The sequence below is a fragment of the Macrotis lagotis genome, chromosome 5 (assembly GCF_037893015.1).
Source record: "Macrotis lagotis isolate mMagLag1 chromosome 5, bilby.v1.9.chrom.fasta, whole genome shotgun sequence".
NCBI lineage: Eukaryota > Metazoa > Chordata > Mammalia > Peramelemorphia > Peramelidae > Macrotis > Macrotis lagotis.
Window position 1 is genome coordinate 129,540,102 of NC_133662.1, and position 26,877 is coordinate 129,566,978.

Sequence of the window (26,877 nt, forward strand, 5' to 3'; positions counted from 1 at the left end):
TATTTTTTCCCTTTTGGGGTGTCTTACTGTAAGTGCGAATTCTAACTAAAAATTAATATGACAGATGCACAGGGAGGTCATTGCCAACTTAGTTTTTAAAATAACAATTTGATTTTATAATGCCCTTTTTATTCATCTTTACATATTAAAATTTTTTATTTATTTTTGTTAATTTCTCAATAAAAAGACATTTTCAAAGGCATATTTAGAAGACAGAATATAAGAAATTTGGCACAGTTCTGTCAGAAGAGTGTCAGAGGTCCCAAAGCTCAGAATGAACCGGGAAAGCTGAAGAATGCTAAGACAAAAAAAAAATTCTTTAAAATTATATATTGAAAAAAAAGGTTAATGAAAGAATAAGATGTCTGCTTATATGAAAATTTGGGAGGAAAAGCAAAATATTCATTTTTCATTTTGGTTTTGTTTTCTCTCTCTCTCAAGAGAGAGGCAGAATAGCATATTTTGTAGAGAGTTGATGTCCAAGCCAGGAAAGTCTGTATTTAAATTTCACTTCTAAATCTATTGACTAAGTGACAGTGGAAGCTCTAGGCAATTCTCTACGACTATAATTTGCAAAGAAGTTGATCATCCTTGGTAGAGGGACTTTCATTTCCTGGGAGTTCCCTATATTAAATGTAAAACTATTCTAGCTCCTATTCCCTTTCCCCCAATATAAGCATCTTTTGTAATTGAAACTAGAGAACATGTGGGATGGCTAGAACAAAGATAAGGAAAGTGGTAAAGTGTTCTATGTGAAGAACAAAGAAAAGACCACTTTGGAGGGATGATAGAGTAGAAGGGCAAGGACAGGAAGAGTAATGAACAATAAGGATGAAAGAAAGATTCAACCAAGGTTGTGAAGGATTTTAAAAACTAAACAGAAAAGTTCATATTTTGTCCCAGAGGCAATAAGAAGTAATTCAGTTAACTGAACAGGGTCAAATTTGCATTTAGGGAAATTAATTTTGGTAGAATTGTGGGAAATGGTCTATATTAGGAAAAGACTTGAGGCAAAGACATAAATTAGGAAGTGTTGCAATAATCTAGGCAAAAGTGTTAAAGGACTGAACTAAAGTGGTAGCTGTGCAAGTATTGAGAAGGGGTCAAATTCAAGAGACATTATGAAGGTAGAAATGTCAAGATTTGCCAACTGATAAGGATATATGCGATGATGGAGAAAGAAGAGTCAAAGCAATACTTAGGTTATTAGGACACTTCATATCCATCTCCTTATCTTTAAGTCCACCATCCTATATATATATATATATATATATATATATATATATATATATACTCTCCTTTCTAATACAAAAACTGTTTACTTTGAAGGAAATGGATAGGGACTGGAATATCGTTTCTATTGAAATAAGAAACTTTCAGGTAAGGTACCCTCTACCAATGAAGTTCAACAACTTCTCTGTAAATTATGCTCTTGGAGAATTGCCTAGAGTGCTGTCATATTAAATGCTTCCCTGGTGTCAAATAGTCAATATATTTCAGAAAACAGGACTTGAATCTGGGCTTGGGACTCAGGAGATTGGAAGAATGGAGATGCTTTCAACAGAAATAGAGAAGTTTGGAAAAGTAATAGGTTTGGGGATAAAGAAATTGAATATGGGATGAGAACAAATGATTGGAATATGATTTCTCTCTATCTTTGCATCCCCAGTGCAGGCCACAGTGTCTGGCATGTAGCTGGTGTTTAATACATTTTTAATTGATTAAAAGCCTCATGTGCCAGTTTTTATTAAAAGAACCATATGTCCAGAACTAGAAGGGACCTCAGCAGCCACATAACACAAAATCTTCATTTTACAGATAAAGAGACAGAAGTCAGGGAAGCTCAAAAGAACCAGAGAGGCAGAGTTACAAATTTGATTTTTATTTGTTTTTGTTTGGATCATCAGAAGAAAAACTGGAAGATTTTATCTCTGCTTCATTTGCTATTGTCTGTTCTAAAAAATTATTTGTAAGTTTTTTTCTTGTTTCAATCTCACATTTTTAAGCCAGTATGAGTAAATCATTCCCAGAGATTCCAAGGTGATGTGGAACAAGATAAATAGTTTACTAGCTACTAATTTTCCCATGATTGCCTTTCTGGATATCAAAAACATTGTTCATCTTCTTTTTCCAATTTTTTACCTCCTTCTCTTTCAGATATCTTCAGAACTGACTCTTCAGTTCTTTCGAAATAACATCATCAAGGGGCAACTAGGTGGCCCAGTGGAGCACCGGTCCTGGAGTCAGGAGGGTACCTAATTTCTAGTAGAAGACCTAGAGAACTTACTACTTTCATCTTCTGTGAGAACCAGTGGCTCTTCCTTAATCTATTTTCTTAAATGACATTTCAAATAAGATATTTCTTTAGACTGTGATAACATAATTGGCACAGGTGATACTAAATGGCTTCCAAGATTCATACAAGTTCTTACAGGATTTTGTGATATGATGATTCTATTTCCTCATACAGTACATTGGTAGTCACTACCTAAAATAATAAGCTTGACTTTGATTCATGGCAAAATTCTAAGTTATAATGATGCAGCACAATAAGATCAAGCATATTATTTTGTCAAAAATCAAAGCCAAGGTTCTAGTTTTTAAGATTCACTTTCCCCTTTTTTGAATAGTAGAACATTTTCCCATTTGTGTTCTCACAGCAACTATCTCATTCTCTACAATCCTTCTGTGATGGCTGACAGCAGCTCAGCAGTCACATGTACAGTATACTTCCAGAATACTAGGATACAGCATATCCAAGGATAGCAACTTGGTTTCATTTAGGAATTGGACTGTCCCTTATCACTTCCTCCTTCTTCTTGACTTTGAAGCACCATAGTAAATTTTTATTCCTTCTTTTCTTTTGGTGTTTCAAAAATTATTTAAAACAAAACAACAACAAAAATGAAACTGAATCAAGGATTTCTACCTGCTATTTTTTTGCATTTTTAATGTTAATGATATCCTCTTGATTACCATTTTCATTTTTTTATAAATTTTTTTGTTTTCCTTTCTATTTCAACTTCTGTTCTTTTGTGTATGTATGTGTGTGTGTATAAATTGCATGTATGTAAATATGTGTGTTGGGGGGAATTGAAACTTAATTGTTCAATCCTTCCAAAGTAATGATCTTATCCCTTCATTGATATTTCACTCAATCTAATTTTAAAAAGCCTTCCCCACCCTCTAGCCTGTTAGTATTTGTTACTAGACTCTGTTCCCTCTGAGGTTTAGGACTTCTGGCAATATTTGAGCAGAAATACATCACTCTTGAATTAATTTGCCATTATCTGCTATTACTTCCATCTTCTTTCTATATGTGTCTTTTAAAGAACTAAGTTGCTTTATTAATTCCTGGTCTATCTTCATGAAATGCTTTCTCCCCCCCCCCCCTTTTTAAATGTACTTTTCTTTTTTTTCACATATACAATCATTTTTAACATATTTCCATATTAGGTATGTTGTGAAAGAAGAATTAGAACTAAGAGGGTGAAAAAAATCATGGGAGAGAAAGAAACAACACAAAAGAAGTTTAAAAAAATGAACACTGAGATAGGTGATATAGTGGATGGAGCACCAACCCTGGAGTCAGGTAAACCTGAGTTCAAATGTGACTTCAGATACTGGATGCTAACTTTGTGGGCAAGTTACTTAATCTCCTTGCCTCACAAAAACAACAACAAAAAGTGAACATAGTGTGCTTTGTTCAGCATTCAGATTCCATGAAGATGGCATTGTCCTTAACAGGAGGAGTAATATCATCAACAATGTCATTTCTATAACAAGAGGAGTAATGTCATCAACATCTTACATTGCTCCTGTCCATTAGTCTACTGGTTCAGTTCACTTTCTCATTTCACTCAGCAACAATTCATGCAAGTCTTTCTAGGTTTTTCTAAAGTCCAGCTGCTCACAATTTCCTATAGAACAATAGTACTCAATAACATTCATATATCATAGCTTGTTCAGCCATTCCTCAATTGAAGATTTCCTCAATTTCCCGATTCTTTGCCACTACAAAAAGATTTGTTATAAATAATTTTGTACACATCCCTTTTTCTTTTTCTTTTCTTTTATTTTTTTGCAAGGCAATGGAATTAAGTGGCTTGCCCAAGGGCACACAGTTAATTATTAAGTAATTATTAAGTATCTGAGGCTGGATTTGAACTCAGGTACTCCTGACCCCAGGGTCAGTGCTCTATCCACTGTGCTACCTAGCCATCCTTGTCCCTTTTTCTTATGATCTCTTTAGGAGATAGACCTAGTAGTGGTATTGTTGGATCAACTATTTTACAGTTTTATTGCCTTTTGGGCATAGTTTCAAATTACTCTCCAGAATGATTGGTTCAATTCACAATTCCACCAACAATGCATTAGTGACCCAGTTTTCCTTCATCTTTTCCAAAGTTGAACATTTTCCTTTTTTGTCATTTTTTTAGTCAACTGATAACTGTGAGGTGATGCCTCAGAGTTGTTTTAATTTACATTTCTTTGATAACTAATGATTTGGAGCATATTTTTATATGACTGTAGATGGCCTTAGTTTCTTCACCTGAAATTTATCTATTCATATCCTTTGACCACAATCAATCAATGACTTGTATTTATAAATTTGATTTATTTCTGTATATATTTTAGAAATGAGTCCTTTATCAGAAATACTAACTGTGAAAATTGTTTCCCAGCTTTCTGCATTTCTTTTAATTTTGGTTGCATTGGTTTTATTTATGCAAAACTTTTTCTTTCACTCCATCCTATCTTCCCCCATTTGTATTTTTCTTTCTCCCTTCCCCTTATCTTTCCTCATCAATGTCTTCCTTATGACTGCTGCCTGTCCTTTTCCTTGTTTCCTCCTACTTCCCCTTAGGGTGAGGTAAATTTCTAAATCCAACTGGGAATGATTATCATTTCCTCTTTAAGCCAAATCTATGGAAAGTAAGATTTACTCAGTGTTTACACTCTCTTTTCTTTTCTTCTACTATAATAGGTCCTTTGTGCCTCTTCATGCAGTGTCTAATTGTCTAATGTCTCTATCTTCTCCCAGGATAGTTTTTTCCCTTGTCTTGTACCCCTACCCCCTGTCAAAGTATACTCTTTTCAACTACCCTGATAGAAGTACAGTTCTCAAGAGCAATAAGCATTATTTTCCTTTCAACTATTCTAAGAGAAAGACAATTATCAAGAGCTACACATATTATCTTCCCATTTAGTCTTATTGACTAACATTTTTTTCTGTCCATTGATCTTTTTACTCATCTCTTGAGTAATGAATTTGAAGATCATATTTTTTGTTCAGTTCTGGTCTTTTTATTAGGTAAGTTTGAAAGTCCATCTTTTCCCCTGAAAGGATATGCTAAATTTCGCAGAGTTGTTGATTCTTGATTGTAATCCAAGTTCCTTTGCCCTCCAAAACAGCATATTCAGGCCCTCCTATTTTTTTTAATGATAAGTCTTGTGTAATCTTAACTAAAGCTCCCTGATATTCAAGTTGCTGCTTTTTGGTGCTTGCAGTATCTTCTCCTTTAGCTAAGAATTATGAAATTTGACTACAATATTTCCTCGAGTTTTTATTTGGGATGATAGATTCTTTCAAGGACATTTAACATCTTATTATAGAATATTAGAGCAGTTTTCCATGATGATTTCTTGTAAAATGTTGTTCAGGTTCTTTTCCTGATTGTGGTTTTCAGGTAGATTAATCACCTATAAATTATCTCTTCTGGATCTATTTTCCAGGTTAGTCTTTATTCCCAAGCAGAACTTTACATTTTCTTCTATCTTCTTTAGCCTTTTGCTTTCATATGATGGAATCTTAGAGACTCATAGAGTCATTAATTTCCATTTGTCCAATCCTAATTTTTAGAGTTTTGTTTTCTTCAGTCAACTTTTGTGTTTCCTTTTCCAATTGATTAATTTTAATTTTAAAGGTATTCTTTTCTTCAATTTCTTATAATTCTCCTACATGACTCATTTCTTTTTTCCAATTTTCTTCTTCTTTTCTTTGTTTTTGAAAATCCATTTTGAGCTCTTCCTAGAGGTCTTTGAGACCAATTAAAAAACTCCTTTGAGGTTTCACATGTAGGCATTTTGTTACTGTTTTCCCTGAGATGGCATTTTTATTGTTTCTATCAAAATAGTAGCTTTTTATGGTTAGTGTTTTTTCTTTTTCTTTTTTTGTTTAACTCATTTTGATAATCAAGTTCTGCTCCTGGTTGCGAATGTTTTGTGCTGAGGCTGGTGTCTGGTCCCTGACTTACCACTTGCCTATAGTGTTTCAGCTGCTTGTGGGTTGTTCCCTTTATTAGGGTAGCCCAATACCTCCTGTTGCACCAGCATTCCTAGTGCCCAAACTTTGTCTTTTGAGCTGGCATTGGATTTTCATGCTGGCTTGCTGAGCCCAGACCTGAGCTATGCTGTGACTAAGGACCTCCTGTTGGCTCTTCAGATAGCTGGGCTATATTCCCTTTTTCTGTGAAACAGAACTTAACTGAAGTTTCTCCACAATATCTTGAGTTAAGAATTTGTTTCACTTTCTCTTTTTGTGGTTTCTGTCATTTTAGGGTCTTTTTGGCTTTATTTAAAGTTGCTTTTGGAAAAGTTCTGGGAGCTTCCTAGCTTCACACCACCATCTTGGCTCTGCCCCCCAGAAGTCCCTAAATATGCTTTCTAAAGTCACTCTTTCTCCAAATTCCTGTCATTTACACTTCAATAACCAGAATGACTACTTGTCTTCTCAGGTACCTAGGGTAATTTCCAGGAATCTGTACATTAAAAATTAGTGATTAATTTTTCATCCCAATTCCAAGATCAAAGGGCAACATGCTAATGTTCCATTATTGGAGTTGTCAACCTACTCTGAATTCTTTCAATATTCAACATCAAGGAAAATTCATCACTTGTTGCTTCATCACTACCTGATTAGCATCCTCTACAAAATAAAACTTTATATATTTCAAAATGGATATTAAATGGGATATCCGCACTCTTTTTTCCTGCATTTCAGTATTTAAGCCAAAAGAACATCACAACATCTTAACTTCAAATTCAATGATTTCAGTAGCCAAATAAAACTTGAAAATATAACCTAGAAACTGAGATTTAGGCAGAAGGAGTTCAGTTGATGATGAGAAAGAAGGAAGAAAGGTACAATGCATTTTCTCATGCATTGAAGCAATTCACTGAAACCCTGTTGCTTTCTGCCAAGAGAAGAGGTAGAATTTTAAGTCAAAAACAACTGAATTTGTTATTGAATCCATTTAATGCCATTTGTTCTTGTTGTGGCTCTGTGATTACAGTTGTGTCCAACTCTGTGATCCTTTTGAGAGTTTTCAAGGCAAAAATACTGGAGTTCTTTGCTATTTCCTTTGCCAGCTAATTTTACAGATGATGAAACTGAGATAAATTATGTTAAATGATTTGCCCAGGGTCACATAGCTAGCAATTATCTGGGGTTGAATTTGAACTCATGTAGATGACTCTTCATCATCCAAGACATGGCACTCTATCCATAGAGCCACCTAGCTCTGCATTTAGTGGAACTACTACTGATCATCAAAAGAGTTTCAACAAGCTCTAGGGTCAGAAGACCAGATTTTGAGTTGGAATGAACCACAGAAGTCATTTTGTTCAAGCATTTCACTTTATAGATAAGGAAACTCAGACCCAGGGATATTAAGTGATTTACTTCAAGTCATAAAAATAATAAATCTAAGAAGAGGGATAAGAACATTAGTCTTCTGTCTTCAGAATCAGTAATCTTTCTACCATACTACTCTGTCTTCCTATGTATACCTTTTTTTCTCAGATATTCAACAATGGTACAGGCAAAGGTACCTGGGACTGCTTACTTTAGCTTGCTGAATTCATAAAGGAATCCAGTCCCCTTTGTTTTTTCTGAATATAGTGCAGTTAGGTTCATTGTTCAGAATTCATTCAGATTAATTTGCAATCTTAGCAGAGTTGACCAGTTCCTGATTGTACTTTATATGTTGTGGCATTTCCAGTCAATATGAAAAGGAATCTAGATGACTAGCTAAGGTTACATGTTCTAACTTTGATTTTAACATAATATTGTACCTGTCTAAATATAATTTTCTGTTGAGTTTTGTCTTTTCCCACATAGAAAGGACCAATGAGAATAATTAAAGGCTATTTTACTATAAGTAAAATAATGTAGATGCCTTCAAAGAGAAAAAGCATAATAAAGCAAAGGGGAGGAGAACAAATGAAGGGAAATGTAAAATAGATGAAAGAAGATAATAAAATAATAAATAGAAAAGAAAAAAATAAATAAGAAAAGAAAAGAAAGAAAAAATAAAAGAAAAAAAGAAAGACAATGATGAGCACAAGTCTTAGGAATTTTATTCCTAATTTGAACTGCATTCTGATTGTGAATGCTGAATGTTGAGAATTTAAAACAAAGTAAATAAAAAGGTGCAGAAAAGTTAAAAGCACACAAACAACCTTTTTAACTATTTAAAAAACTCACTGAAAGTTAATTGGACTCAATATGAGAGAGAGTATGGGATAGAGTTGTGAAGTTGGGAGATAGAAAGAACTGGGTTCCAAAATCACTTTAGCTACTGACTAGTAGTGTGACCACCCAAACAAGTCATTTAATGTCTATAAGTATCAGTTTTCTCATTTATGAAATACAGAGGCTAGATTTCATGGCCTCCATCCAAATTTGTTAGCAGCTCTTAATTTATAACCCCATGAATATGAAGATAGGGAGTTTTAATGATTTGATTATTTTATTTTAATTGTGAATATCAAAAAGATTATTAGCCAAAGTAAATATGGAAGCAGACCTATCACAGGGTAGGGAGAAAACCTTCAAGACCTTTCAAGGCCTGAATATAAACTCACTGGAACATTCAAGTACCCCCCAGGACCTGTTTTCTTTGCTAATACAATGATCTGCCTATCTTCAACATTTACTTCTTTCAGTAGGGTTTTCTGGAACACAAGGGGCATGGCTATATTTGATTTGCCTTCTCTAACACATGCACTTAACTCTGGAAATGGATTTTATTAAACCATTAAATAACAAGCACCACATCACAATTAAGTTTGACATCTTCTCAGCAGGATCCTACCAAAATATAGTTAAGTAACACTAAAGTTCATGAAGAGGATCATAATAAAACAAGAAAGCTAACTTTTTCCCTGTGGACCCTTTCCAGCTAGGAAATTCAAATCCCTAGAATTGACAAGGAGACTGCTAGAGAATACCTTATTAGAGTCAAAGGACATTTTTTGTCAGGAGAATATCCTCAATTTTAAGGTCATAAATGACATACCAAGTGTGTTAAATGGTCTTGACATCAAATCATGGCTCAGATGAAAAGGAAGCCATTCAATAGTTGAATGGGGATGAAAAAAAATTATCCAAGAGAAATGTGAACTTAAGTTGAACTTGTGATTGCTGTGTAGATGAAGGTGTACTTAGTGTCCAGTCAATCATCTAACTAGACTAAAGCTAGGTACTTGTATCTGACACCTAAATAGCTCAAGTGTGTCGATCCTATTTGGTGAGCAAGGTGACTACTCTTATTTAGAAGCATGTCTATTCTATAACTAGCACAATAAGTCCAAATAAGAGCCTAGATCCTATCTATAAGAGATGATTAATTTCACACTCAGACATCACCCCCAACTTAAGTTCACTGGGTGCCTAAAGAGAAATAACCTAAAAACTGCAAATTGGAAAAAAATGAATTTCAAAAAAATGACTATACTTATAAGAATTGGAAGAGTCTGAGCAGCTATCCCATGAAAAAAAAATCTGTTGAACATTAGAGGGAGAAGAAGGAGAGAAATTGGACAGATTTATGAAAATAAAGCTAAAGGATGTATCATCTAGTTACTGGATCAGTTTCAGGAATGGAAAGGTTCTCCAACTCTATATAGTCCAAAGTATAATCAAAAAGGAATCCTTATCTCAACACAACTTAAAAAAATGTCATCTAGCACTTTGATAGAGGACATTTAGTAAGGAGACACTCTATTTCTCAAGGAAGCCTATTTCACTTTTAGATAGTTCAGATAGTTAGGATTATTATTCGATGAATTGTCATTGTTAATTTTCAAGAAATCTTAAAATTAAGTTTCAGTGATTTATATCAAATTCATTTCAAATGTAAGTCAAATTCGAATCCTTTCACTTGAAGATAAAAATTTCACCATCTCCTATCTACAGCAGAGAGTGAGGAAAACCAATTTAAAACCAGACACTATTTAAAAGGAGTCCTCTTAACTCTGGTTCTATTCTGAAGACAAGGTCCTCAAGAGTCATAAATTCTCTTATGGCTTAACATCAGCCTTTGTGCTGTGTATATCCTTCTTTCCAGTATATGCTCTAGGGCCTATCAGATTAGTTATAATTATCTAGTTACTGATAGTACTTCTCCAAACACTTATTTCCCCTGAATCACTTATCCCCTGAATTACTTCTACCTTTTCTCCCATGCATTCTAACATATTGGCTATTGTATCTTTCATCAGAGGTCTCCCTCCCCACACATGCAATTTCTTGTGACTCTCACCCAATCTACTATACATTCTTCTATTCTCCTAACCTAGTAATTTGTTCATTTTCTCCCACTTATCATGTCTCCTCTTGCCAGTGTTCAATTTACAACAGGGCTCATAACTTAGATAGCTCTTTCTTCCTAATTGGTTTTTCTACTTAAAGTTTTTCCTCACTCCAATCCATCATTCAACTAGCAAAACAATTTTGATAAAGTTCAGATCTAACCATATTACTCTTCTCAACAAGCTCCACTGACTTCCTATTGATTTCAAGAACAGTTATTACACCATTTTAATCAATTTGAATTTTTCTTTAAATTTTAGGAAGCAACTAGGTGGTTTAATAGATAGAGTTCTGAGCCTGAAATCAGGAAGACTGACATTAAAATCCAACCTCAGATACTTATTAGTTATGTAACTATAAGCTTTACTCATATTTGTCTCAGTTTCTTCAAATACAAAAATGATGGTAATAATAGCACCTACCTTATATTGGGTTATGAAGATCAAATGGGATAATATTTATAAATCACTAATAAAAGCTCTTTCCTTTTTAATATGTTCAAAATTATTAGTAGAAAAGCATACATTATAAATATGTAAATACATGTAAATTGTTTTTATATGAGTCAAAAGTTAGGAGACCACTAGTCTACATTCAATAATCTGGGTTTGGAAAGTGAAATGACTTTTCAGATCTATTGGGGGAGTAGATGAAGAATAATGATCCATAATTTATACCATGCAGATAAGTTGTCATTAATATCTACTACCATATCTTAACTGCATATACAGTAAACCTAGTTAATATCATAAAAGTCTCCAATTTTATTTATAGGTTAAAGATTTTGATGAAATACATCCTTCAAATAGATATGAACTAAAACAAACACATTTTAATCAGAATAAGATGCAATAAAGTGTGTTGACAAAGATATTGTACTAGTATTCAGGAGGTCTGGGGTTCCAGGTCTTTTTGCTGCCACTGAATAAGAAAACTTTGTAAAGTGAAAAAACACTAATATGTTATCAGAGGATCTGAGTTTGAATGTTGCCTCTGACACTTTCTACCTGTGTAACCTTAGGCAAATAATTTTATATATATGTGTGTGTGTGTGTGTGTGTGTGTGTGTGTGTAAACCCCAATTTTTCCATCTATAGGATAATAAAATTGGAGTACATGACATTTAAGATCTTTCCTGATTTTTGAATTTTGATTTCATAAAGGTCTGAATTTTTGCAGTTATGGACTTATCTGAATTTCTACTCTTCATAGGATTGCATGTGCAGACTATGGAAAATAAAAATGTCCATCTAATTCATGTGCATTTTTTATAACTGTTTATTCCAATGCATGAGATCTTTATTTAATCTTGTCCTTCATTTTGAGGTGAACCATTGATATCATGGCATGAAGTCTTGACTCTCATGTGAATTGAACTTAAGTGAGACAGAGTTGCACAAAGCTGTCAGCCTTACTCTCTCTTCCATAATAACCAAAATCCAGTGGCAAGGAAAAAAGTCAGAATGATTGGCAATGGCCCAGAATGCAGTGGCTGATCTTGGTGTCTTCAATGTCTAACCAAATTCTAAGCACTCCATAGTGTCTGCTTCAGTCACCTTCACGGCCATTGGAACAAATTGCTTTCATTTAACCATTCTGCCAGGAGAAGTCTTCACATATTTGGGATAAAAATCCCCCTTACTCACAGTGGAGCTTATATTTAAGCCTTGTTGATTATCCTCAATCTGCTAAAATGGTGTTAGTAGAGTGTAGCCATGGACCACACTACAGCTTCTTGGATCCACAGGTGAGAGTTGGGTGATGGTAGACAGCAAAGTTGGATGAGCAAGCTGAAAAGGATTCAGCAGGCCTTCACCCACCAGAGGTACTAGTTCACTTTTTTTTTTAGTCCATTCTTAACATCCATTATACCTCATCATAGATCTAGAGATAGAAGTGATCATATCACTCATCAGTCCATTCTTTTTATTTTGTAGATCAATAAACTGAGAGCTAAGTGTAGCAAGTGGCAGAGGTGGATTTGAACTCAAGTCCTCTGACTTTATTTTGATTAAATATGAACTTCCCGAAGGCAAGGAATATTTTTTCTTTGAACGTTTAGTATTTAGCACAGTGTCCACATATAGTAAGAACTTAATAATTACTTTGTCATTGTTGATTATTTCACAATGTCTTTAGGTTAAATTTGGGAGAATTTCCTCAATTTCTAAAATCTCCAACCATGAAATAGTCTATGTATTCATAAATATATCAGACTTCAGAAAAGTATAATAAATAGTAGTATGCAATTCCAAGATCATCTCATAAACTGACATTTGGCACATTTCACTAATAATGTATTCACAATTTAAATAATGATTTGGATTATTGCTGCTGATGTGACAATATCTTCCAAAGTAAATACTACACTCCAGAGAGAAAGTCTCATTTTAGTTAAAAAAAAAAGAACTATTATAAATAATTAATAATGAGTTTTAGCTAAGCAACAACAGGTGCTCTACTAATCCCAAACAGAAACAGATGGAAACACAAATGTTGAGTAAACACTGAACTACAAGCAGAGCAATAAACTTTAGTGAAAGGATTCCCCCCCCCCTTTTCCTTTATGTAATTGTCAATCAGAGTCAGAGTCTTATATCAGAGCTGAGTTAAAGGGATAACCTTAGCTTAAATATAAAGTGTCCCAAAAGTCTTTTTGCGGTTTTTCAACTCTTGATTTTAAAACTTAAAATTGCCCTAAGACTTTGGGGATAGCCTGTATACCAATTTTGAAATGTTTGTGAATCATAAGCATTCAAACCATTCATGATAATGAAGAAGAAAATAATGAGAGAGTAAATAGAGAATTTGGGAAAAAACTGGAAAAGATAATAGTCATCTAGAAGTCATATAAATAAAATAGGCAAAATAAAAAATAGTATACAGACATAAATAAACATAGATGTTAAGGACTAAAGTCTCCACTGGAAGTATAAATACTCTACAACATCTCTTTCAAGTGGTTAGTTAAGTCTCTGCTTGAAGACCCTCCCTTTGTGGGAGAACTTGCTTCAAAGGCAAACGATTCCATTGGGGGATAGCTGCCATTGTTAGGAAACTTTTCCTCACATCAAAGAGAAATCTACTTCATTTTATCTTTTATTGAATGTTCTTGTTTTGTCCTCTATGGACAAGAAACACAGGTCTATTATTTCTTCCCTATTATAGTCCTTCAGTTATTTGAAGACAAGCACATATCTAAAAAGTTGCAAGGGTCTTTGGTGGTTTTATATATATATGACTGGGAACCTTTCTTATGATAAAGATGATGCTGTTGATGATAACTGCCATTTAAATAGTTCTTCAAAGTTTGCAAAGTTTTATTTGTTATATTATTTAATTAAAACAAAACCCTGTGAAGTTGACTTTTTAGATATTAGCATTTTATAAATGATAAAACTAGTCCTAAGTAACAGTTAGCATTAAGATCTTAGGATGAATTTGAAGACAGGTTTTCCTGACTTCAAATCCAGTATTATACTCATGGGCTACCTAACTTCCTATATTAACTAATGACTAATGACCTGCCACTTAAAATCCCCAGCAGTGCCTGCAAACTCATTAACTTTAAAAACTTTTGATTCCATTTTTTAACACTCCAATTAGATCAAAATTTAGGCTAATATCAAACTAAAATTTTATGTAAGGGGGTCACAAGTGTTCTTTTTTTAGCACCTTTGCAGGTGATAATCTCACTATTTATCTGACATCCTATACACTAAGTACTGCATTTTTTAACTTGTAGGCCATCTTTTGCTGCACTTTATTACTCTACCTACTGGTAGAGTGGATCTCTGCCACATAATTTTTTTTATCTACTATACTGATGACGTGAAAAATAACTTTTCAAGGTCTTGGTTGTCTTATCTGCAAAACTAGGAGCTTATATCAGATGAATTATTGGGCCACTTCCAATTCTAATTCTATGATTGTTCTAAATCTACCAGATATTTCCTGTCTCAACCAATTCTTGATTTTGGCTTCTCTTAGCCAGACCCATACATTATCATGATCATATGCACAATGGAGAATTGGGGGGAGGGATGATATTCTGTGCTTGCTCCCTGAATAACACAAGAAGTTTTGTCCCTGGGGAAATAGAGAGAAGAAGGAAAACTGAAAACTAAAGCAAAAGTTAGATAGATAAGGATATGAGTGTGCCATGTACATGGAAAACATAAGCCCAATTAATAATTGGTTGAGTATCCCCTTTTCAAGTTCCAAAACAGGTCCTACTCAGTCAGGCATAGTGAACAAAATGTTATCACTATTATGTCATTACTTTATTCAAAAGAATGGTCATCATTTTGCCAGGAGAAAAGTACTTTATGTATACACATTAACAATAAATTTTTATAGTTGTTTCTTGTTTAGCAGATATTTATCTACTGTACTACGCTAGGAAAAAAAAAGATAAGTCCTATGAATATTCTACTCTATATATCCCTGACTGATTTTTAGTCAGGAGCAAGTGAGTTCTAATGGTTCACAGTTAATTTGACAATTCATAATTTTATGACAAATTCCCTAACTACTAGTATTAGCCTGGCAAATATCATGATTATCATGTCTTGCAGATGATGCAGAAAAGATTTAGTGAAATACATAGATAACAAAATTAATAATACACATTAGTCATTTGTTAATTCATGCTAATCATCATTTATCTTTGCCAACACACTATATGCTATTCACACTCCTGTTGCAAACAAATAGCTGTTTATATGAAGTTATGTACTATATATACACATATACATGTATTGTCACCATGGGATCTGTGGATTTTAAATATACATATATATATATATATATATATATATATATATATATATATATATACTCACATACATATAAATTTTGCCACCCAATTGTTTTACAGTCATGTCCAATTCTTTATGACCCCCATATGGGGTTTTCTTGATAAAAATATTAGTTGTTTGCCTTTTATTTCCTCAGCTCATTTTGTAGATGAAAAAATTAAAGCAAATAGAATTATGCAACTTGCCCAGGGTCACATAAATGCCTGAGGTCATATTGAGCTCACGAAGATGAGGCTTCATGATTCTTAGCCCAATACTCTGTTCACTATGCTACCTAGTTGCCCATGCATAAATATACCAGTATAATTGGTTTCCTTTGCAATTTTATATATTTTATTTTATGCATTTAAAGAAATTATTCTGAAAAAGGTGGGTTCTAGACTTCATCAAATTGCAAAAAGGGGTCCAAAAATAATTAAGAACCCTTGGTTTTGATGAGCCATGGGAGAAACAGTACTAGAGCTATGTTCTTCCTGGGAAAATAATCAGATCTAAAGATAATAGTCTTGTGTAATATGTGTATTCTAGTAATATCTCTTGAAATTACTCATTATTATCAATCTTGACATAAGGATTTACTAAGTAATAATAATAATAATAGCATGTTTATAATATATATGCATATATTATTTCAAAATTTGAAAAGTGCTCAATATATGTCAACTCATTTGATCTTCAAAACAACTCTTCAAGGTAGGAGTTATTATTATCTATTTTACAAATAAGGTAATCTAAGGTTGTAATTTATCCAAGTGTACCTACAAAGCTAGGTAATGTCTGATGCTGAATTTGATGTTATATTTTCCTCTCTCCAAGTATCTTAACTACTACATCACCTAGTCACCTCACCAGGGAAATTTCTCTTGGCATGGAGATTTCTGTGTTTCTATTATTTAAAATGACATCTTACTATGATAAAGACTTGATTATTCAGAAGTTGTGAAAAACAAATCATTCTAACGGATAAAGTTTTAAGATAGCTTAAACTTTAAAATGTATGCAGTTCTAAAAGTTTAGTGAGGAAAAGATATTTCTAGTTTAAGGTTTTTTTAAAAAGAAAACACAAGAATCATTAATCAAGTTAATTTTTTGGAAAACTATCAAAAGAATTATTTGTATTTTCAATCATATGATGCTGAAAAGGATGCTTTATTGAATTGAAAAAGATATTAAATTCAATTCAGCAATAATTTGATATTCAATAAATGTCAGTAATGACAATTTATTACTAAAATAAATAGCTCTAAATATATGTAACATATTAATCATTTTAATAGATGTTAATAAAATAACTCTTTATTGGTGTTTCTGAGAGATAAGCTCAGTATATGTGAGTTAAAATAACTTTTAATGAAAAGAACTGTCCCTATTCCTTTCAACATTACCTGTGAGATTACATATAAACTGTCAAGAGAAGTTATCAAAATTCTTCTATTAGGCATATATGGCAATTAGAATGAAAGGAAAGGGATCTATCTAGTGAAGATCCAAAATATGACTTTTCCTTAGTATTAAAAATAAGGAGACTTGTCTCAAGATTTTTTTCTTGCTTGCTTCTACTGAGATGTTAAGATCATTCTTTGCTTCATTTCAAGAGATTAGTAAAGATATTAGCACTTGTAGCTTTCAATTGCCTCAGTTTGCAATAAACCATGCAGTAATGAGTATTTCTGTTTCATTTGTTTCATTTTTCCACAACAACAAAAACAACCACCACAAAAAGAAACACATTAGTCCACAGAGCAGCAGAAAACCTCAGAAATAAAGATTATTAAAACAGAAAAGTGCAAAAATTGGTTTGGAGTACCTGGTTTTAAATCCCCTTGGGCAAACATGTCAATCATATAGCGACAGAATGCATACTGATCTAACAGAATGGAAAGAAAAAAAGAGCAATGAAGAAAGTTTAACAACCTTGTTTTTGCTCTTCAGGGAAGAAGCAGTCAAACAAAGAAAACCAACAGCCGTGATTCTGGGTCATTCAACTTCTTTTTTCAGAAATTAATTTGCACTAACACATATATACCACATATAAGAAAATATATGTTAACAAAAAGTTCCATTAAGGGTAACAGACTTGAAAATTGTGATAAACTCATTAAAGAAATATACTGTAATTTTACTGTGAGAATCACCCATCATTTAGCAGCATTGATGAGAAAGTCATTATATTTCTGCAAAAATCCTCAGTGTCCTTTTGTAGACTGGAGATAATCAATCACAGAATTTACCTGAGGCAAGTCTTTCTAAACCTTACTGTTTGGCCTCAAGTCTTCTTCTCCCAATATATCTAGAGAGCAATCAGAAAATGATAACCCACTGACATCCTACCAACAATTCTTTGTTATGGAAAATCCTCTACAGTGTGGATGATAATGGTATTCTTCATTCTTAAAGTACCAAACTATAGAGTAGTTAGATGAGTTAAACCATTTTCAAAAACAAATGGAATCATCTTATGATCAATCTACTTTATTTCCAGTGAAGAATGTAAATATATAAATAAATAAATCAATATTGGTTTAGCAATATAATTATAGTGTTTTACTCTTTGTATGAATATGTGTGTATTTATACATATATGCACACAGAGCTGTCTATACACACACACACATATATACATGTATGTATATATATACACATGATTTGACAATTATGTGTAGCCACAGTCCCAAGGTGTTAACAAATCATGATGATTGCTATGTGTTTTTCCAGATTGACACTGACTGCTTTGTTTTCACAGTAAAATATTTGTTTTTCTCTTAGATTGATGTTGTCTAAATCACAGTTAAAAGAAAATTTTGGGAATTAATTATTTTGTATCAGTTTTATGGTCATTTAAAAAATAGCTTACAATATTTGTATAGCAGGAATCTGACTTCACATTCAAAAACTGCTTTATGACTAGAAATTTTAACTATGTATAAATAAATTATCTTATAAATCACATTTTGATACATTAAATCAGAAGTCATATGGATACAAATTTAGAGAATTAGACATCTAAATTTTAAGATGGTTAAAAAAAGCTTTTAGTTATCCTATAATCATCTTAAGTCCATGACAAAAAAATAACCCTGTGAATTTTACATTCACACTAAACTACTGTAACAATTGAAATAGATATATTTCAATTGTTAGTTTTAATTGTTTTTTATTTTTAAATTTTATTTATTTAAGGCAATGGAGTTAAGTGACTTGCCCAAAGTCACACAACTAGGCAATCATTAAGTGTCTGAGATCAGATTTGAGCTCAGGTCTTCCTGACTCCAGGGCTGGTGGTCTATCTACTGCACTACCTAGCTTCCCCTCAATTGTTTTTTTTAAAAAGCAAATCTTTTAGACTATTAATGTTTACTTAAATACAACTAATGGTTGGGTGTTCCAAGAGTTTTTGATTCACTTATTTTGAAATTCAAATCATATAGAAATGATGATAATCAAGTCCCCATTTTTGTCTATTTAAACTATTGTGAAATAACTCCAGTGACTAGGAAATCATGTGATAAAGGAGAAGAGAGAGCTTCCATCTTCTGTACCTACTGTAGTTATTTTTCCTATGTCAAAGTAATGATATATTGGATTATGGATAAGTCTAGCTACTCAAGTTAGAGTAGATGGTCCAGTCCCATTTGTTATTATTCAATCATTTAGTCTTGTCCAAATTTATGTGATCCCATGGACTCTGTATAGCATTTTCTTGGCAAAGATATAGTGGAGTAATTTATTTCCTCCTCCAGGATGCCTCCATTTTACAGATAAGAAAGTGAGGAAAATAGGTTAAGTGACTTGCTGAGGGTCATATACCTAGAAAATGTATGAGATCACATTTGAACTTAGGTCTTCCTGACTCCAAGTCCTAAGAAATTCTTTATTTTAACACATTCATTTCCTCACTGCAGCTTCCTCAACTAGCTATTAGGAAGAAGAAAGCAATCTGATTTAAATAGGAGGCTTTTGAATATCTTATTCTATGACTTCATACAAAGTTCAATCACTTATTCTATAAAGTAAAGAGGTTAGATAAAAATGATCTTTAAGGTCCTTTTTCAACTCTGATTAGTTCCATCATCCTACAGATTCCTAGGTAGGGAATTGTTGGGCAATAGTTGTGTTGGATGGTGTATTTTGACCAAGATATATGTATTTTCTCAATCTTACTAGAATATAAAGAAAACATCAAAACTAGCTGTGAAGTGATAATTTTCAAATATGAATTATGACAGATACTGATATTGCTGCCAGCAGTCCAGATTTATGGTGTAAAAAAAAAGATTTTCCAAAAGTCATTTGTAAGAAATTAAGTTTTGTAGCTGTGTGGCCTTGGGCAAGCCACTTAACCCCATTAGCCTTGCAAAAAAAAAACTTAAAAAGAAATTAAGTTTTGACACTAGAAGATGCCACGGTCTCCATGGTTCTACCATAGGTCTTTTTGTGAAAGTTTATGGTAGAATTTACCCTTCCAAATCCAAGAGATTTGATGTATAGAATTCAGAGAATGAAAAAGGACTACTAATATTTGGTAAATTGACTCATGCATAAATGAATTTTTAATATAATGATAATAATAATGTGAAAAACCTATTTACATTTTCAGTTTCAAAATTGGACAATCTACTCTTATATATTCCGTAGACTTATTTTAACTTGATAGTTTAACACTCCTAATTTATTTATATTCTAGTTTGCTTAACTCAAGTTGTTGGTTTACTTGATTTAGTCCTGACTCAGGATTTTATTGAATAAAGGTAACTCCCTCTTAGGATAGAAGTAGATCAGTAATCATCTATGGAGCTTAAGGAGAGTAGAGGAGAGTCTATGATCTGTGCCATGTCTCCTTAGAATTGGAGGGATTCTAGGTTAGAGAATAGGTGATGATAATAAAAGTCAAGGAAAACAAATGAAATCCATACCTTTATAAGCAGAATTATAATCAAGAATTTTTTTTTCCCTAAAGGGGATTTTGAGCAAATTTATGTTTCTGTTTATTGAAGATATACTACAATTTCACATATATATATATTCATTTATTATTTCATATCATATCTGCTTATATGTTATATAGAGATAGATATAATTTTATGTCATCACCTCTTTTGATATATAATTAGATGTGTGTGAAATGTATATATATATACATGTTTAAAGTATATATATGTATCTAGAAACATACATATACTTGTATGTAAATGTGCATGCAATATGTGTGTATAGATACACACATATATGTATGTATATATATATATATATATATATATATATATAATTTTTTATTCAATCATCAAATTTGGATTTCTTTTCTTTCCCTGCTCAAATAAATTTGTCCTAGAAAAGAAAGAAAACAATTTTGTTTCCCATTTAATCCTTTTAGGTTCTCAGGGAATAATGATAGACAGCATTCAGTTGTTGCCTTGGTTGTAATCCCAGGTTTAGGGCAGTTAAGACAAAGTCTTTATATGCAAGATAAGTCAACAGACAAAAAAAAAATCAGTTTCAATTAGGATAGTACTCCCTAGCAGAGCATCATTGACCCTTTCTATATTTTTCTGTATTATCACTCTGTATCCATATCAAAGACACATATGTGAATAGGAATTATAATTTTCAAGAGTTCCAGATATCTAATACTGGAACTCTAAATGCAGAAACCCTAAAATACTTTCAATTAAATTTTAGAAATGTAACCATATTTCAAAACACATGTTTATGACAGAATTGGAACTACTTGTTATACATTCTGAAATACATATTTCACTTACTATATTTGTAGTAAGAAGCAAAACTGCCCAAATAACAGTTTGTAACAAAAAAAGTCCTATCTTCTTTAATAATTTTCCATTATTGAGGGCTATCCCAAACACAAAGACTTTTAGAAAACTGACAAATAAAATTTTGATCTATGAAAATATCAGCTAAGTAGGAGATAGCTTTAAAGGACACCTGACTATTCTCCACTATAGTAGAACAGGTATTAATTAATAATTTGTTCATAATCTATTTTCTATGTACTTTTTATAGGGAGCACAAACATTTCAGGACTCAAATAGTAATGATGGAAATAGCAAGTGTGATTTCTATTTCTTTCTCAGCTTAGATTAATTTAAAAATGGGGGAAATAAATGTTTCCAGTAGCCTCAAGGACAAAAACAGGCAACTGATTTTTCCATGCTTTCAGTCAATAGTTCAGTGTTGAGAAAATGGTCTTAAAAAATAAAAACAAAAACAAATACTAAATGTCTTAAAATACTTCTAGTGAAATGTGGAAAAGGGTGCTTTTGTACTACCATTTCTAATCTTAGATCATTCGTGGATACAGGAAAAATATTTTTTTTTGGTTTATAACAAACAGGAGTTTCAGATATATAACCACCTGCCCCTTCTTCCCAACCAACACAGCACTGCTTCCTGAAAGGGAAGGGGACCCCATTAATTTCCAGATTTTCACTCTCCAAATTGTACTAGTTGCTATCAATGTTACTTAAATTGCATTTAACTCCAAGTTTTCTGTTTTACTCTTTTATTCAATCTAAAACAAGAAAAATTGGTCCTCAAACAAAACTGATCAAGCAATGAAACCAAGTAAAAAGTCGATAATTTTCTTTCTCCTATGCCCTCAAAGACCTTTATTGAAATGCCTTAAAATAAACCAGGAGAAAGTTGCTAATGATAGCGTAGAAGATTCTAGGTGAGGGGTTATTAATCCTTATTTGTATCTTGGATCCCTTCAGCAGTCTGGTGAAGCCAATGAACCTCTTCAAAGAATGTTTTCACAAAACAAAATACATAAGATTTCAAAGGAAACTAATCATAATGAATCCTTTATCAAAATATTTGAAAAACCCAAGTTCATGAATTAAGAACTCCTGCTCTAGAAGGAGAAAAATTTGTTGTCTGAGGGGGAAATGGAGGGTTTTGTGGCAAGCATGTAGGAAGGGAACTTAATTCAAGGCTGGAATGAGGACAGAATCAGTAGGGACCAGAAGAATGATACTAATCTACTTTTACAGATTAATTAACAACTCTGCTTCTTTGCATCTGCATAGGAAGCTCAAGAAACTCAAGGATATATATGAATTATATTTCATATTGTGCATATAAATATATATATATATATATATATATATATACTGCTATATGTCTGCACAAATATTCAAATAATGGTAAATGTTTTCTTTATTTAAGGTCCAAATCAATCATTCCATATATATATATAGAATTCCCAGTGATCAGACTTCCTTTGCCAAAGGAAGCAGCATCTGCTTTGCAACTGAGAGATCAAGTGATTTTTCCAAAGTAACAAGTTGGGTTTTGTCAGACACAGGAATGAAATATTCTACTTCGCAGACCATTCTCTAAGTCTTATACTATGTGGCTGCCCACATATCATCATTCTAATTTTTCACAGGACAGGATACTGAGACACTTCTAGAATCTAATATCTTCATATGAATCACTGGAATCTAAGTCCAAAGTTCAAGGTTCCTTCTATTAGTCACTTTTAAGATTATATATCATTTCCATAAGATTATATATTTTTCAAATGGTACCACTGAAAGAGGTTGCATAATTGGGACAACTATAATATATGTACAGCTGCTATGATTTTTTTCATTAAACTCAATTTACACATATAATACTTGAGCTAGTAAAACATATTATAATCATGATCACATATATTATGTTTCCCAAATTTTGCATAATGAGTCATTCCAGGAAGCACATTTTATAGATATATTTTTACTTTACTTTTTTTTTGGCCTCTGTGAAACCTGAATGAATAGATCCTATCAAACAATAGGTTACAAAGAAGCCAACCATATGTGAGCACACATCTAATAGTAATCACTAAAGCTTAAGATTTGCTTCTATAAATCCAATAACCACATCTTTCAGCTCAATTATGCTGAAGGAAACATATAAAAAATGAATCTTTAGCTGTGAGAACAAATTTCCATCCTGATGGATCTAAAATTTTAATTCCTAGTTCTGCATTTCCAGTTAGTGATATCGGGACCCCTAGGGATTTACTTTTATTAGTCTTTATTTTTTGTGCATGATGTTTGATTCTAGGTCTTTCTAAGCTTTCATTGCTGTTGTCTCTGTTTCTTTCCCACTACTGTTTTAGAATCTTCAGATGTTTCCTCCTTGAAATGTTTACCTTTCTGTTCACTCTTTGAAACACCTGCAGTTCCTTTTTCTTCTTTGCCTTTGGGTTTAGCTGGTGTTTTCTCCACTTTTTTTGCTTTGGCATCAGCTTGCTTCACCTTCTCTGGTTTTCCACTTTTCACTTCCTTCTTACTCTTTTCTTCAGCTTTTGGGACTTTACTCTTCTTTTCATCTGCAAATAGCAGAAATGGTCATTTAAACAACTTTTCCTACCAAACAGCATATCTCCTTTTTTTCTTTGATTTAATAAATAAGGTAAACAAAATGAAAGATTAAAGTAAAAACTACTAGTTACAAATGTGTTGAAAAGATCATTATAATAAAACATGCAAAAGTATTCTGAACCCTTTAGAATATATATCTATATAACTATATCTATCTATCTATCTATATCTATCTATCTATCTATCTATCTATCTATCTATCTATCTATCTATCTATCTATCTAACTATACCACTTCTAGGTCTTCACCCCAAAGAAATCAAAGAAAAAGGAAAAAGGACATATTTGTGGTGGCAAAGAACTGGAAATTAAGAAGATGACCCTAAATTGGGGAATAATTGAACAAATTGTAGTATATTGTTATAATGGAATAGTTTGTGCTATAAGAAATGTCAAGCAGGATTCTTTCAAAATAATCTGGGAAAACATACATGAATTGATACAAAGTGAAATGAAAAATACTATACACAGTAATAGCAATATTGTGCAATGATCAATTGTGAGTCTCTTAGTTATTCTCAGCAATACAATAATCCAAGACAATTCTGAAAGACTTAAGATGAAAAAAATGGTATCCATTTGCAGAGAAAGAATTGATGGAATCTGGATGCAAAATAGAGCATACTTTTTATTATTTAAATGTATTATACTTATGTTATATTTCTTGGTTTCCATTTTCTTTTGCAACCTGGCAAATGTGGAAATGTTTTACATGACTGCACATGTATAATCTTTATAAAACGGCTTTCATTCTCAAGGAGAGAGAGAAAGAATATAGAACCCAAAATTAAATTTTAAAAAAAGCCCAAACTTTTTGTTTACATGTCAATGAGAAAAAAATAAAATAAAAATCTAATGCAAAAAATAAAACTAGAATAATAGTAAAATATTATTATATTTAATCTCCATCCCTAAATTAAGGGAAATAGCAGTGAAAATAATACTATTCAGGTTTGATACAATCAATATTTCAAATATCAGTACATATATTGAAAAAGAACTCTATAGCAAAACTTCAGTTTCTTTATTGCTTATTTTTGACTTGAAGACTTTATTCTGTCAACTGATTTATAAAAATAAATACTTATTTCAGAATCAGTAGCACCAACAAGCCAATCAAGTTTTTAAAATGTAATTTTGATATATATACATATATTTATATACAGAGATTGCAAACACATTCATATTCATAAAGTAGCCTATTCATTTATTTATGAAGGGCTTTTAATCAAATATCTTTCAAAAATCTTTAAATATATTGTCAATGATGCAAATGGAACATTACTAGTATTTTAAATAAGCAAGACAAATTGAAAAGTCTATCAAAAGGCATATCAATGATTTGAGAATATGATTTTTAAAGAAGTTGAAAAGGGAGCTTATAAAACTATGTGAATTTTACTAAAAAAGTAAAGCTGTGTACTGAGCTTAGAGGTAGTTAGCTTGTTTTAATTAACCAACATAATATTAGAACTTTTCTTTAGAGACAATCTTATGGAAACATTTTTAGTTCATTCTAGGAAAAATTAAATTTCTAGTATAAAACAAGAATTTTTTTACATAATTTCAGTCATGTTACTGGAATTAGTCACTAGGGAGGGAGTATGTCAAAACAATGTAATACATTACCAAATCAACAGTATGTGGAGGCAGTAGAGTCCAATAAATAAAACCTGAGATTCAGGGTTAAAAAATGTGGTTTATATATCTTTTGTGCTCCCATCTGGGAGGTCATGGTAAAACGATTCCTTTTTATAAGAGTGTTGAGATGATGTTTATGATAATGTATAATGCAAAAGTACTCTGAGATGTTCAGAAGAAACATAATAAGCAGGCTAACTTTATTATTTTGATTTGAATTTGGTTTGAAACACAAAGAAAATATAAGTATACACTGAAAAACAGTACAGATTATAGAAAAACAACACAGATAACAATCAAGTTGTAGACAGTCCAGATGGTGAAAGGACAGGTGGCCTATTAATGAATAAATATAGCATATTATTGAGACATAGCATAGCAAAGCAGATTGAAAATAAGCCTTAGGGGCAGCTAGGTGGGACAGTGGATAGAACCCTGTTCCTAGAGTCAGGAGTTCAAATCCAGCCTAAAATACATACTAAATGTGTAACCCTGGACAGGTCACTTAAACCTGATCACTTCCTTGCCCCAAAAAAGTAAGACTAAAAGAGAGAAAGACTTGAATTCAAGTCCCACTTCTAATAAATGCTAGGTATATGACCCTACAAAAAGTCTTATGACCTCTCAGGATCTCAGACACCTAATTCTCTAAGATTTCAATTTGTAGAATAAGTGCATCTTTGTTGTTAAAAGCAATTTCTTTTTTTTTTTTGGTAAGGTTTCTGCAAGGCAATGGGGTTAAGTGGCTTGCCCAAGGCCACACAGCTAGGTAATTATTAAGTATCTAAGGCTGGATTTGAACCCAGGTCCTCCTGAATCCAGGACCAGTGCTCAATCCACTTTGCCATCTAGCAGTCCCATAGTGTTTTTTAAAATATATAAATTATGAATTTATAAATATATATATATATATTTTTAGATTTCATATAAATGTTTAGCTGCATGTTGCCTCAATTTTGTGATGTCTGAGGTTGATTATTTTCTACATTAACTAGTTCAAAGCAAAGTGGTACCAATTTTTAATAATGTTACAATACAATTATTCAGTTAAATTTAGAATTTTTGTTTCTTTAAATCTAGAAATTATACATATATACACATATATACAAATCTATCCATAGATTTAATCAATAATATTTCTATAGCTTGAATTGAGCTTATCTCACTTCATTTTTTTCTGCTTATTTCTGGCTTTATATCTTTATTGATAAAAATATTTATCTCTTTCTTTATATCTAGATTAATCCTATAGATAGATTAATAAATAGATAGAGTGAGAATAAAGTAACCTAGTTTCTTCAGTCTACCATTTTAAATTATATGATTATTTGGTTATCTGTGATCAATATACAATCAATTAATGGACTTTACAATGTCTATTAAGTATTACAGATCTATTAAAAATGGGAATTACAATAACAATATAAAAA

General features: G+C 32.1%; 1 protein-coding gene across 1 annotated transcript in view; it reads right to left on the reverse strand.

Moving 5' to 3' along the window:
- LOC141489371 (uncharacterized) overlaps positions 1-26,877 on the reverse strand; it is a 794,154-nt gene that overhangs the window by 748,019 nt on the left and 19,258 nt on the right. Inside the window, exons 4-5 of the mRNA XM_074190035.1 lie at positions 23,576-23,755; positions 17,225-17,284 (exon numbers count right to left, since the gene is read on the reverse strand). Of these exons, the coding sequence (XP_074046136.1) occupies positions 17,225-17,284; positions 23,576-23,755 (240 nt within the window). The remainder of the gene's footprint in view (positions 1-17,224; positions 17,285-23,575; positions 23,756-26,877) is intronic.